At 41.0% G+C, this 14,309-nt stretch overlaps 1 protein-coding gene across 5 annotated transcripts in view; it reads right to left on the bottom strand.

Moving 5' to 3' along the window:
- DYM (dymeclin) overlaps nt 1-14,309 on the bottom strand; it is a 353,737-nt gene that overhangs the window by 209,212 nt on the left and 130,216 nt on the right. For all 5 annotated transcript variants that reach the window (XM_047086465.1, XM_047086468.1, XM_047086466.1 and 2 more), the window contains one exon: nt 1,754-1,936. In XM_047086465.1, coding sequence (XP_046942421.1) covers nt 1,754-1,936 — 183 coding nt within the window. The remainder of the gene's footprint in view (nt 1-1,753; nt 1,937-14,309) is intronic.

Below are 14,309 nucleotides of genomic sequence, written 5' to 3'. Positions count from 1 at the left end.
GAAGTGACACAGTGTGGCATAAACTCTGTCTGCTTGACTCCCAAAACTTGCTTTTGTTTTCTTTTCAAATTTTTAATTATTTTTTTAATTTACTTTATTTATTTAAGCAATAGTGGCTTCAGGAGTAGAATTCTGTGATTCATCATTTACATATGCCCTCCTTTAATGCCTGGGACCCATCTGGCCCATCCCCCCACCGACCTTCCTCCATCAACCCTCAGTTTGTTCTCTATCTTTAAGAATCTCTTGGGGCGCCTGGGTGGCGCAGTCGGTTAAGCGTCCGACTTCAGCCAGGTCACGATCTCGCGGTCCGTGAGTTCGAGCCCCGCGTCGGGCTCTGGGCTGATGGCTCAGAGCCTGGAGCCTGTTTCGGATTCTGTGTCTCCCTCTCTCTCTGCCCCTCCCGCGTTCATGCTCTGTCTCTCTCTGTCCCCAAAATAAATAAAACGTTGAAAAAAAAAATTAAAAAAAAAAAAAAAAAAGAATCTCTTATGATTTGTTTCCCTCTCTCTTTTTTCTCCCCCCGCCCCCCCCCAACCAATATGTTCATCTGCTTTGCAAAACTTGTTTTCTTAACCAGTAAGCCACAATGTAATAGTAATGGGAACAGAAAAGTACTATCAGATGCATGAGTTTTCACATTTTATCTATCAAATTGTTAGAGGTTACCTATCATTATTTCCCCCTACAAACAGTAATAACCAGAGTTGGCAAAGGTACACCCAACTGGCACACTCATATACTGTCTATTAAGAAACGTGTATTAGAGGAGCCTGGATGGCTCAGTTGGTTAAGCCTCCGATTCTTGATTTCGGCTCAGGTCATGATCTCACAGGTTCATGAGATCGAGCCCCGTTGTCAGGCTTCGTGCTGTCAGCATGGAGCCTGCTTGGGATTCTCTCTCTCCACTCTCTTTCTCTCTCTCAAAATAAATAAATAAACTTAAGAGAAAAAGAAGAAACGTGTATTAGAACTCTGGAAAGGAACATGGCAAAGCATGTCAGAAGCTTTAAAAATGTTCCCATCCAATAATTTCACTTCTTACCCATGTTAATTATATTAATGTCCAATACACCTTAAAAATCTAGCTACTGTATTAACCTGGCTTACAGAGTGTAATCTTTTGATTGGAGATTACTCTTTCAACACAGAACTATCTACCCATGCTCTACAGGGCAAGTTACAGACCACAGGCAAGCTCACCACCTATTTTGGAAATAAAGTTTTAATAGAAACCAGCGATGCTCACTTCCTTATTATCTATGCCTGCTTTTTGTGCTACCACAGCAGAGTTAAGAGATGGTAACAGACACCGCATGACCCTACAAAGGGGTCTGCATCTTTCCAGAAGAAGTTTATTAAGCTCTAATTTTTAGTTTTATAAAACTCTAACTGGAATACAGACTTTAAATGAAAACCTTCAAACAATCTACCACTCAGAGTTTTCCAGGTTAATTCCTATCCCTAACAGGTGGGACAGGAGGATCTAAATGAAGCGTATTGCTGGCTTGGTTATTTCTGGACCAAAAAAAAAAAAAAAATAGTTTTAAGTGGCTCTAAAGAACTATAGCTTTTATCTAAGATTTATTTGACCTTCCTAAGAATACAGATAGAAAAATCTAACTCTTTCTCATCTTTAACCAATATGAAAATATACAAATATTCATCTCCACAACTATAAAATGATAACATGGGTAAGCAAAACCCTCATTCGTCATTAGAAAGAATACTCAGAGAACAAAGTACCACAAACCTTGCGTATTCTTAAAGGACATAATGGCCTGTCTGTAGGGGTTTGGCGTATCTGCAGCGTCGGTCAGGTTGGCCAGCACCAGCAGAAGCAGGAGACTCTGGTTGGCCAGAGGAGAAGAAAGTTCTGGAGTGGCAGCTGCTTTGCTGCCCACGCCGCCCAGTGTGAAGACCGTCCAGAGGCCAGCTTGAGAAAAAAAACACATAGTTAAGAAGTGCTGGGACTAGTGAGATGGAAATGCGTACTTCTGTGTGATATTGTACACTTTTTCATATTTCAAACTTTGAAGAAACACTCTTTTCAGTTATTAAAGTAAAACAAGTCTGGTACGTGAAAAGTCTCCCATTGCCCAACGATATAAAATTCTTTAAGACCATCATTCCCCACTCCTATAACCTACTTTTACTTCCCAGAGATAACCACCGCTGAACTTCTTAGGTCTTCCGAGATTTTCTTTACATATCAAAACATCTACAAAATTATAAGAAAACTTCAGGTGCAACTTTATAGCAACAGATTTGAAAACCTAAGCAAAATGCTAAAATATCTAGGAAGATACAAAATACCAAAATTGGCCAAAGACAAAAGCCTGAATGAACAAACAATCTTAGAAGAGCAGAAAACGGAGTCCAAGAGCTAGCCCTGAAAACCAAATCCAGTCCAAAGCTCACAAATAAGTCCACCAAGCCCTCCCAGCACAGACAATTCCCGTGTTACATAAGCAGCTCCGAAGTACACAACAAGAGTCATATATACACAACTCAAGTGACCAGGCCAGAAAAATCTCCCTGCTACAGGAACTGGACAATGACAGCATTTAAAACAAGAGGGAGAAATGAAAAGAGAGGTTTACAGACAGACTCAATCAAACAAAAGCAGATGAAATCTGACACAAAAATTCGTTAAAAGAACAAATGCAGTATGATCATGAAAGTTTTGTCTCTGAAATGCAAGAATTGTTCATCATTTTAGAAGTCTGTTAATTTGTAGGCAGGCACACTTCAGAGATACTGCAGGTTTGGTTCCGACTAGTATTGTGGTGAAGTGAATCAAATGAAGTTTTTGGTTTCCACTGCATAGAAGAGTTATGTTTACAGGGGCGCCTGGGTGGCTCAGTCAGTTAAGCATCCAACTTCGGCTCAGGTCATGATCTCACGGTCCGTGAGTTCGAGCCCCGCATCGGGCTCTGTGCTGACAGCTCAGAGCCTGGAGCCTGCTTCAGATTCTCTCTCTCTTTCTCTCTCTCTCTCTCTCTCTCTCTCTGTCCCCCTCCCCCACTCACGCTCTGTCTCTGTCTCTCAAAAATGAATAAAAGTTAAAAAAAAATTTTTTTTTAATTTGAAGAATTCTTACAAGCTAGAAAAGAAAAGTAACCTCTTTGGATTCTAAAGTCCATCTAATCAGAAATCCACGGTGGTCAAACATTAGAAGAACACCCCTATGGATATCACCAACATCACCAATGAACTACAGGTGGTCCGAGCAAAAGTGTTAAGGCAAGGCGGGGGGCGGGGGGGGGAGGGGCGAAATAAGTCAGTCAGAAAAAGACCTATCATATGATTTTACTGATATGTGGAATTTGAGAAACTTAACAGATGATCGTGGGGGAAGGGAGGGAAAAATAAGAAAGAAACAGAAAGGGAGGCAAACCATGACAGACTCGTAAACACACACACAAAATTATTTGCAAGCAACCTGACTGTGCACTGTCCAATGGAGTAGCCACCAACCACTGTGGGTACTGGGCACTTGAAATGTGGTTCGTCCCAAACGCACCATGCTGTAAGTATAAAATACTCAATTCTGAAGACTTAATACAAAAGTAAAAAATTTTTTGCCAATTTTTAAATATCGATTACGTGTTGAAATTGTAATATTTTGGACATATTATATTAAAGTGTATTAAGATAAGCTTCACCTGTTTGTTTTTACTTTTTCAATATGACTACCAGAAATTTTTAAATCACATATGTGGTTTGCATCTATGGCTCACGTTTGTATCAGACACAGCTGCTCTAGAACATCAAGAGAATCAACTGACACACTATCAGAACGAACAGATTTTGGTACAGTCTAGAACTAAAAGAGTGACATATAAAAAATCAAAAACCTGCCTATACGTGAGCAACAAACAATTACAAAGTCCAATCACCACAGCAACAAACAATCTTCAAGGATCAATAAAATCTTCAAACATCAACACAAAAGAGGGGCACCTGGGTGGCTCAGTTGATGAAGTGTCCAACTCTAACTCCAGTCATGATCTCCCGGTTCAAAAGTTCGAGCCCCGCATCAGTCTCTGTACTGATGGCTCGGAGCCTGGAGCCTGCTTCAGATTCTGTGTCTCCCTCTCTCTCTCTCTGCCCCTCCCCTGCTTGTGCTCTCTCAAAAATAAATAAACATTTAAAAATTTTTTTAAAAAGAATCAACAGAAATGTGTAATACCTTCGGGCAGATAACCACAGACCTTGAGACTGAAGGCCGTATAAGATCTAAATTAATACAGAGGTACAGTAGATTTCTAGATTAAAAGGCAATACTGCAAAACTACCCGTAAATTAATCTAAACTTCAGGATAATCACTATCAAAATACCAAGAGGAATTTGTGTAATATTTTGTAATACAGTGCAAAAGAAATATTGCTGAGGAGGAATCTTCCTGGTTAAACAGCAAAATTTCTATAAAGCTAAGGTCATTTAAAAGTGTGATACTGGCAGTAGACAAATTAGCTGGATGGACCAGAAATGAGTTCAAGTTCAGCAACAGAACCACATATATTTGAGAATTAACCTTATGATACAGGTAGTATTCCAAATGAGTAAAGACAAAACTCTAGAAATGTCTTCGGGACAACAGAATTTAATCATTTTCCCAGTATTTAATTATAAAAGTACCTGTATGAACCCTGAGTTCAGAAAGCCTTTCTGTTATGCAAGAAACAAAATTCAAAAAGATACAAAGAACAGCAGCGCCTGGGTGGCTCAGTAGGTTAAGCATCCAACTCTTGATTTTGGCTCAGGTCATGATCTTATAGTACGTGAGGTAGAGCCCCGTGTCAGGCTCTGCACTTACAAACATGCTGATTCGAAGGGGCACGTGCACCCCAATATTTATAGCAGCGCTATTAACAATAGCCAAATCACAGAACGAGCCCAAATGTCCATCAACTGATGAATGGATTAAGAAGATGTAGTATATGTGTGTGTGTACATGTGTACACACACACACACACACACACACACACACACACACACACACACAATGGAATACTACTTGGTGATGAAAAAGAATGAAATCTCGCTATTTGCAACAACATGGATGGAACTGGAGGGTATTATATTAAGCGAAATAAGTCAGTCAGAAAAAGACCTATCATATGATTTTACTCATATGTGGAATTTGAGAAACTTAACAGATGATCGTGGGGGAAGGGAAGGAAAATTAAGATAAAAACAGAAAGGGAGGCAAACCATAAGAGACTCTTAAACACAAAGAACTGAGGGTTGATGAGGGTGGGGAGTGGGGTAAACGAGTGATGGGCATTGAGGAGGGCACTTGTTGGGATGAGCACTGGGTGTTACATGTAAGTGACGAATCACTGGGTTTTACTCCTGAAGCAAAAATTACACTGCATGTTAAATAACTTGAGAAATAAATAAATAAATGTGCTGATGGCTCAGAGCCTGGAGCCTGCTTCAGATTTTGTGTCTCCTTCTCGCTCTGTTCCTCCCCTGCTCGTGCTCTCTCTCTCTCAAAAATAAAGATTTAAAAAAAAATTTTTTTAAAGCAAACAAAACAGACCACAAGAGACCTCACAGGCATACGATTATGTAGAATACAGAAAAACCTTATCAATACATCATTAAGTGGAAATGCAAATCACAAAACAGTATATATATACACAACATGCCCCACTTGTGTTTAAAAAATTATAAATGTACATCTTTCTGCATGTAAAAGCACCTACAGGTGCCTGGCAGGGTGCCCTTTTGACAGAAATTCTCTCTGATCATAGAGGACAGTAGGAGTGAAGGTGGCCTGAAGGAGTTTCTTATTTCGTTCAGTTTATTCCCGACTCTTGTACGACATGGACATATCAGTATTCAAGCATAACTTTCCATTAAAAACATCATGGAAGAAGTGAAGGAAGGGAGAAAATTCCTGGTCACCAACCCCACAAGATATGAGGCAATACGCACCTGGGCTACGGGATACAGCCCGATGATCTTTATTTTTAAAAAGCACCTCCTGGGGCGCCTGGGTGGCGCAGTCGGTTAAGCGTCCGACTTCAGCCAGGTCACGATCTCGCGGTCCGTGAGTTCGAGCCCCGCGTCGGGCTCTGGGCTGATGGCTCAGAGCCTGGAGCCTGTTTCTGATTCTGTGTCTCCCTCTCTCTCTGCCCCTCCCCCGTTCATGCTCTGTCTCTCTCTGTCCCAAAAATAAATAAACGTTGAAAAAAAAAAAATTAAAAAAAAAAAAAATAAAAAGCACCTCCTGACAGGTGCTTTTTGGAGGGATAAACACCAACACGTTAACACTGATCAGATCTAGGATGGTGGCAATGGTCGTGATATTTTAGTCTTTGTACTCATCTAGGTTTTTATTTTGATTACCTGTTATAACGAGCAGATGACATTTTTAACGAACACCTCTGTAAAAGAAATTAAATGCTTTGGTAAAGAAATTTTAAATGGATGGCAAATAAACAAAACTGGGAAATGTCATTTTCCCAGAACTAACACAGGTAGATACTTTTCACTTCCTTTTTATAAACCGTCAACAGTTCAGTGTGACCATCTGTTCACTTCTAATATTTTACATTTTTGAGTAAACACACGATATAAAACTACCGCATGGACCCCTATCAGTATATCACTTCTTACATAATTGTGGTCCTGCAAATCTCAAACATTTTCTATGATTCACTGGAATGACTTTTCTATTCCAGTGGGGGTATTCCTGCCCACGTTTTGGAGGTCCCCAAAGGAACATGCAGGGACGCTCAGCATGCACAGAACGCCCAGTACGAACCCCCAGTGTAGGCACAAGCAAACTTGAGGCCCAGGAAGAGAAATTACCCAAAGGATGTTTTTTTTAACGTAGGAAAGATCTTAAGATGATTGACAAAGACCGTAAAATTTCTGTTTAGCACTGTGCTCCCTGCTTTGCATTAGGAAAATTTAGATATTTGAATAAAAAATATCAACTAATAATTCATCATTACACATCACAAACTTAAACTGATTCAAAGCAATATTCATGTGAACAGTTGCGGAATGTGAAACATTTCATAAGAGATTCAGAATCGTTTAAGAAAGCGCAACCAGCAGCCAAATATTATTTGCTTTGGGACTGACTTGTTTATCTTAACATTATAAAAAGCTTCCAGTCACTTCCTTCCACTCAGAGTATGCCCCGGGACCGTGTACCCCTGCCTCCACCGCTGTGTGTTCCAGGATGGCAAGCAAAGAAAAACCCAATCAGGAAGTTCAATCTGCAAGAAAAATAATCACCGAGCGCTCTCCCAGGTAAAAGATAAGTGGGTTTTTTTGTTTTCTTTTTCTGTTTGTTTGTTTTGCAGATTCTCTTCACAGCTGCGCATCTTTGTGACTAGAAGAAGTAAGAGCTGACCGCCCCTGGAAAAAATTTCACACACGTCTAACGGCACAACTCCACTCTCATTTTTTTGCCCCTTTCGGGTTTTCCCAAAGGGGGCTGAGAAGCTGCGTGCAACGTCAGACACACTAAGTTTTTATTAAGAAGCTAGTGCAGCCCCGCCTGCCCTCACCACACACATCCCTCCTCCCTGCCCTGGCAAATATCACTGCAGGGCGGCCTTTCCTTATAGGGAGAAGGGAGGCTGCCTGCCACTGCCTACATTGTAGTTTAAACTGGCCCATGATGTTGGACCAGAATTCTTCCAAAAGTTCATTTCTTTTTGCTGATCCAAGTCTCTGATCTGTGACCCAAGAATCTTAGTGGAATTGCATTTTCCTGTTGGCAAACAAAATCTCTCTCCACCAGAAAAATAAGGGAAAGTTACAGTATGTTTCCTTCTGTTCTAAAAAAGCAAATTAAGGATGGTCTCCCAAGTTTTTTAATTGTATCCCTCACTCAGGTCTTCCAAATAAACTCTTAAAATAAGATGTATCTAACTAAAACTAGTAAGCACGGAAATAAACTAAAAGAACAAATCTGGTGTTGATGATTCAATCTTTTAAAAGTATGGACTCAAGATTATTTATCCGTTAACAATAAAAATGTGAGGGAGGGGACAGGTCTCATTACCAATATAGCTGGTATGACAAAATTGTTGACTTTTTAAAACTGAACTGAGTGTAAAAAAATTAGATGTATGCCTCAGGTGTTATCGATGCTAAGAGAGCATCACTGCGTCCTGCTCGGTGAGAGCCATTCTCTCCCACTGGGCACACAAACTAAAGTGGTTTCCCATAAGCCCTTCCACACTGAGCCCTTGGTTTTGCTAAAGTGTTACACAGAGAGGCAAAAGTTGAAAATGTGTTAAAATTCTGGCAAAGGGAGCAAAATGACTAGAATGGAAGAGATGTTACTATTCACAAAACACCTGTTCACTTGCGATCATTACTTGATCAGGAAGCCATGTTTTAAGCATTTTATATTAAAAAAAAAAAAACCCACTAGTTTCTTTCTTAAACACAGGCATTCGGTGTGCCTTAAAAAAATGGCTGAGTAGGGGTGCCTGGGTGGCTCAGTCGGTTGAGCATCCAGCTCTCGATTTTGGTTCAGGTCATGATCTCACAGTTCGTGGGATTGAGCCCCTCTGCGCTCCATGCTGGCACAGTGGAGCCTGCTTGGAATTCCCTCTCCTTCTCCCTCTGTTCCTCCCCTGCTCGTGCTCTGTCTCTCTCTCAAAAATAAACAAACATGAAAAAAAAATTTTTTTTAACTGGCTGAATATGTTGGGTCATTATCACATTATAATTTTTTTAATTTAAAATAATGGTAAATAGGCTCCAGATTAGCACTTTCGGCAGAATGTCTGATTTTCATGAACGGATTATGGATGTAAAGTGGTGGAGGTCTGCCTCACAGAACTATAGTGGAGGGCCAGTTGTTGGGGGTCCAACTACAAAGTCTCGACCTTGATGGAAATGCTCAATATCTTAATGACGGTGGTTTTTGCATAACTGCACATAATTGCTAAAATGAAACTAGACACAGCAAAAGCAACTTTTACTGTATATAAATTATATCTCAATAAACTTGACTCCACCTTACCCTCTCCAAAAACATGTTGGCACGGATGTGGAGCAAGTAGAACTCTCATTTACTCTAGTGAGAGTGTAAACTGGGGCAAAAAATTTGGAAAACAGTTTACTTGTAACCAATATAAGTGAATGAGGCACAACTAGAACCCAGCGATTCCACTAATTATTTTACTAGTGGACCAACAAAATGTTTACATGTGTGCACAGACAGCTACACGAATGTACACAGCATTGTCTTAATAGCCAAAAGTTGGAAATATCAAATACATATTACAGTAGAATGGGTAAATGTGAGATAGTCTTAAAATGGAATACTACATAATAAAAATGAACAAACTATGCGTCATGCAAAACCACAGATCAATTTTACAAATAAGCAAAAGAAGGAAGACACAAAAGAATACATAGCATATGATCCCATTTATATAAATTTCAAAGCCAGACGAAACTACAGCACTAGATGTTGGGATAGTGGTTTCCTTTGCAGTTGGGAGGGGAGAGAGGTCAGGTGAGTATGTGAGAGGAGTCTTGGGGTGCTAGAATTACTTGATCTGACTGACCAGCAGGTACATACATGTCCATTCACTCTATCATAATGAATTGAACTACGCTTCATCTGTGTATTTTTCTGTATGTTACCACTAAGAATAAAAATGTTAACTACTACAAAAAAAAAATAAATAAAACAAAGTATGCATCCTTTTTTGTAAGATGATGATGGTTAAGTATATCCCACAGTGCTCAAAGCGGTTGTCTTTGTTTACTGGAACTAAAAGTGATTTGTTTTCCTCATTAGAATGCTTTGATTTCTAAACTGAGCATGTAGTGAAAGAAATCCTAAAATCCGCAACAAGTTCATGGGGTATCCTTAGAACAATATTTCTTAAAAGAAATATATTAAAATATTGGATTAATGAGGAAAAAATCATACATAGAACATAAAGATGTTCTATCTTTATTAAAGGGCATAGTCGTCAAGTGTCTCTTTATCTCTAACGAAATTTATGTTAAGAAAACATGATCCCTAGCAATTATTTTTTTCATTTTAAAATGAACATAAAAGAGCAACGTACACAATCTTGAACTACATCCAGTCATACTATAATACTGGGTGATGGGGGGGGTCACTAATAGTTTCGCTTTTTTTACATGTGTTTACATTTAAAGCCCTCTTAGAATATCTGGTGACTGCTAGTTCCTAAAACAATTTTGAGTCAAATTCAGTTTTCCTAAGACAAAACAACATGATATTACTACCCCATCCTGTATCCCAGAAGGAATACTTTGACCATCACAAAAAGAAGAGAGAGAGAGAGAGAGAGAGAGAGAGAGAGAGAGAGAGAGAGAATATCCCAAGCAGGCTCTGTGCTGTCAGCGCAATGCAGGGCTCGATCCCATCAGCCACGAGATCATGACCTGAGCCGAAATCAAGAGTCAGACACTTAACTGACTGAGCCACCCAAGCGCCTCAAATTTACTTTTTATGTAAAAATATTCATATGAAATTCTTTACCTTCTCCAAATAAAAATCAAGATTAAAGTCTGAATTATGCATGAGATTTTGTCAGAAACTACCTAGATTAACTGTAGGATTAATCCTCAAAAAACACAGGAAATAAACAGTATCAGTAACCAAAGAGAATCCGTTTGGAACCTACCAATAAGTTTCTACCCAGTAAAATCTTAGACTGATTACCCACATTAGCATTCAACTTCCACTTGTGGAGGAGTAAATATAAATCAAATAGGTGCAGAGGTAATAAACAATATAGATTTATTCCTACCTTCGGTAGCCACCATTTTTTCCATGTAGGTCTCCAAGTGTTACTTTTCTGGGAATTATAAACTGAGAATCTGTTACTACTCCCTGGTTGAAAATGACATTGATGGAAAGACGGAAGGAGTTTCTTCTCAAAACTCTGATCATTTCAATTTTAAAATGAATTTTTAGGGGCGCCTGGGTGGCTCAGTTGGTTAAATGCCTGACTTCGGCTCAGGTCATGATCTCACGGTTCAGGAGTTTGAGCCCTGCATCAGGCTCTGTGCTGACAGCTCAGAGCCTGGAGCCTGCTTCACATGCTGTGTCTCCCCCTCTCTCTGCCCATCTCCCGCTCACACTCTCTCTCTCTCCCTCTTTTTCATAAAAAAACATTTAAAAAATTTTAAAAATAAAACGAATTTTTAAACGCCTTAAAGACATCTACCATCAAAGAATAGGATGGGAACTTGGAAGGCACTAGGAAACTAGAATCTTTAAAATGAGGACATCCATCCATAAATATTTGGAATATTAAATTCATTTAATTAACGAATCCAATAGGTTCCCAAGATGTAAATGCTCAGCAAGGGGCATCTCGGTGGCTCAGTCGGTTAAGCATTCAACTTCGGCTCAGGTCATGATCTTGCAGTTGTGGGTTTGAGCCCCATGTCGGGCTCTGTGCTGACAGCTTGGAGCCTGGAGCCTGCTTCAGATTCTGTGTCTCCCTCTCTCTCTGCCCCTCCCCCATTTGCGCTCTGTCTCTCTCTGACTTTCAAAAATGAATAAATGTTAAAAAAAACAAATTAAAAAGTGAAATGGCTATAAATATCTACGGTTCCTTGAGATATTATATAATGACACTGTGAAACCATCGTGATTAGCAAGACACTGAAACACTCATCAGGATGATTATTAATAATAATTTCTGTATTATCAAAAAGATTTTCTTCTTATTAATAAACACAATTTTAAATATGTTAAAAAATTTTTAATTGTATTCTTTGGAAGATGTCGATTTATAGATGTCTTATAATGTACATGACACATTAGTTTAACAATGCACTATATAATTCATGAATCAATTCACTTAAATTAGGGGGCTGCTATAAAAGGCTGTATCAATGGGGTGGATGATCAATAATGTTTGAAGACTACCATACTCCAGAAAGTGTTGAAGGCGGGGGATAACAGAAGACAAGGAATCTAAAGAGGAAGAAAAAAGCAGTTTTTGCCATTTAATGACGATCTCTACTAATTACCACATTAAAACCAAACCAAGCATTATTATCATTCACCCAATTTTACAGGCAGATTAAACTCAGAGAGCCTCAGTTCCTTAGCACCCAAGTTGCTCTCAGTCTAAAGCAAATACTCTCACCCACTGCCCTCACTGCGTCTCTGGCTCCCAAACAATAAAGGCGGCCCCTGGTATTAGCCGTGAATTACAAATTGAAATCCTAACATAGATCATGTCTCCCGTACCTGGGATATAACAGGCCCTAAATTTGATTGATTTGCTACCAGGAACAGCATTCTGTGCTTCACAAATGAGTCTGTACCCCAATTATCTCGCCCGACTTCTCTCTCACTTTTCAACCTCATCCAGAGAACCCTATATATTTTCATTTTTTGTTTTTGCATGGATTGGGTTTTTTTTTTGTTCTTCAACCTTCTGCTTCTGTTCATCTTGGTAATGCATGTGTATTTTCTTGATTTCCCCCTAAGGAACCGTCATCTCTCCTAGGCATTTTTGCCCCTTTCTTATGGTGAATAAACATTTACCAAATTATCCTTTTTTTTTTTTAACGTTTATTTTTGAGAGAAAGAGAGAGAGGGAGAGAGCACAAGCAGGGGAGGGGCAGAGAGAGAGGGAGACACAGAATCCGAAGCAGGCTCCAGGCTCCGAGCTGTCAGCCCAGAGCCTGATGCGGGGCTCGAACTCGAGAACAGCGAGATCATGACCTGAGTCGAAGTCGGACGCTCAACTGACCGAGCCACCCAGGCGCCCCTTTCCAAATTCTCTCTCTAGCAAGTGTGCCCAGCTCCTTCAATGAATAAATTGATGGCACTACATTCAGGGTGCCCGCAACCCGGAGAGAGGGGACGGGCAGGAATGTCATTCTAACACCGTGTAGTGAGAGTGTTACACAGTCGCGTGGGAAGAAAGCGCTCACTCTGCCAGCGCGTTCCCAGGAGAGCCTCCCAAAGCTGCTTCCTGTGACCTGGGGCGTGCAGGTGAGTGACAGATCTGCATGCAGGTGGAGAGCAGGAAGGCATCTTCAGTGCACGGAACGCTATCACACAAAGCTGGTCAAGCACGGCCCTTCTGTGTTCCTAGTGCTTCAGTCGGCAATGAGGAGTGAGATAAGGCTGGAAAGAGAGGACTGGCTAGGAGGGCGGGGGCCTCAGGACAGCGCTTCTCCAGGAATGCTCGACCCACTGCCCGATTCTGAAGGGCCCCAGGCAGGCCAAGAATTCAAGTCTTTTCTGATGTTCACACAAAAGAATGACAATTATCCCATATTCATTTCCAGGTGTACCTACGGTTAATACTGACCCATTACGAATGTACTAAATCAGTTATGGGATCCCATACTTGGCTTTCAGTAACTAGAAAAAAGGATCACCAGAGCTTACAGGAAATCCTAAGTCTTCTTTCCAGTAGCTGCTATGCAATGCCTGTTTGTGCTACCAAGCTCCTTATGCCCGGACAAGCGATGTGCACCCAGGCACGCACGACAGGCGTTTGGCATTCCTGCGCTCTCCGTTTTGTTTTGAATTGGTCATGGTCTTAAATGATGCACTTTAACCTTTCTGAGTTATAAATTTGTTACATTGGCTTCCAAATGACCAATTAAGACGGTTGTGGGCTCTCTGGTTAACCCTCCAGAACACAGTGACGCACAACTGGGAAGACCACCCTGCCACCAAGGCACGCTTCCCCGCGCCGGGCCACAGCCACCCAGCGGGACGCAACGGAGGCTCACGGAGCTCTGAGTCCCTCAGATAAGACACCTCCTTCCGGGGCCGTGAGGCCAAAGCCTCACCAGGACAAACCGTCAAAAGCCACAACTGGAACTGATCACCCACCTTCCCCTAAAAGCTCGTCAGGACGAACTGCATTATGCCCTGCGTCCCTGTTTACCCAGAGCAGCAAAAAGGTATGAAGCTCTATCACACCTGGGCTCCTCGCCATATGATTCGACACGTCACTTAAATAGCTCTCGCCATCCGGATCCTTCTACTAGCCCTCTGGAACCCAGGTCTTTTGGTGGGGGGGGGGGGGGGGAACCCTCTAACGCTTTCAAGTTCAATCTCTCTGAATGCCTCAGATATCACAGAAACCTGGGTGTCCCCTGAGGACAGTTCTTTCTCAGAAGACGTTTCAAGCGATGACTCACTTTTTCTCTCTCCACAGCCCATGTACCACAGACTCATTACCGCTTCCCAACTACCTCTCTCCACACATTCCCGCGACCTTCAGACATCCCATCAGTCCTTCTTGCTATAGTCGTCTACAGACAACATTGTCACTTCTCCTCATCTTCC

Source organism: Lynx rufus, unplaced genomic scaffold (genome assembly GCF_022079265.1).
Source record: "Lynx rufus isolate CCGP_SWC_20201006 ecotype Redwood Valley unplaced genomic scaffold, mLynRuf1.p SCAF_20, whole genome shotgun sequence".
Classification (NCBI taxonomy): Eukaryota; Metazoa; Chordata; class Mammalia; order Carnivora; family Felidae; genus Lynx; species Lynx rufus.
Note: the sequence above shows the minus strand (reverse complement) of the source record. Positions and strands in the feature narration are given on the sequence as shown.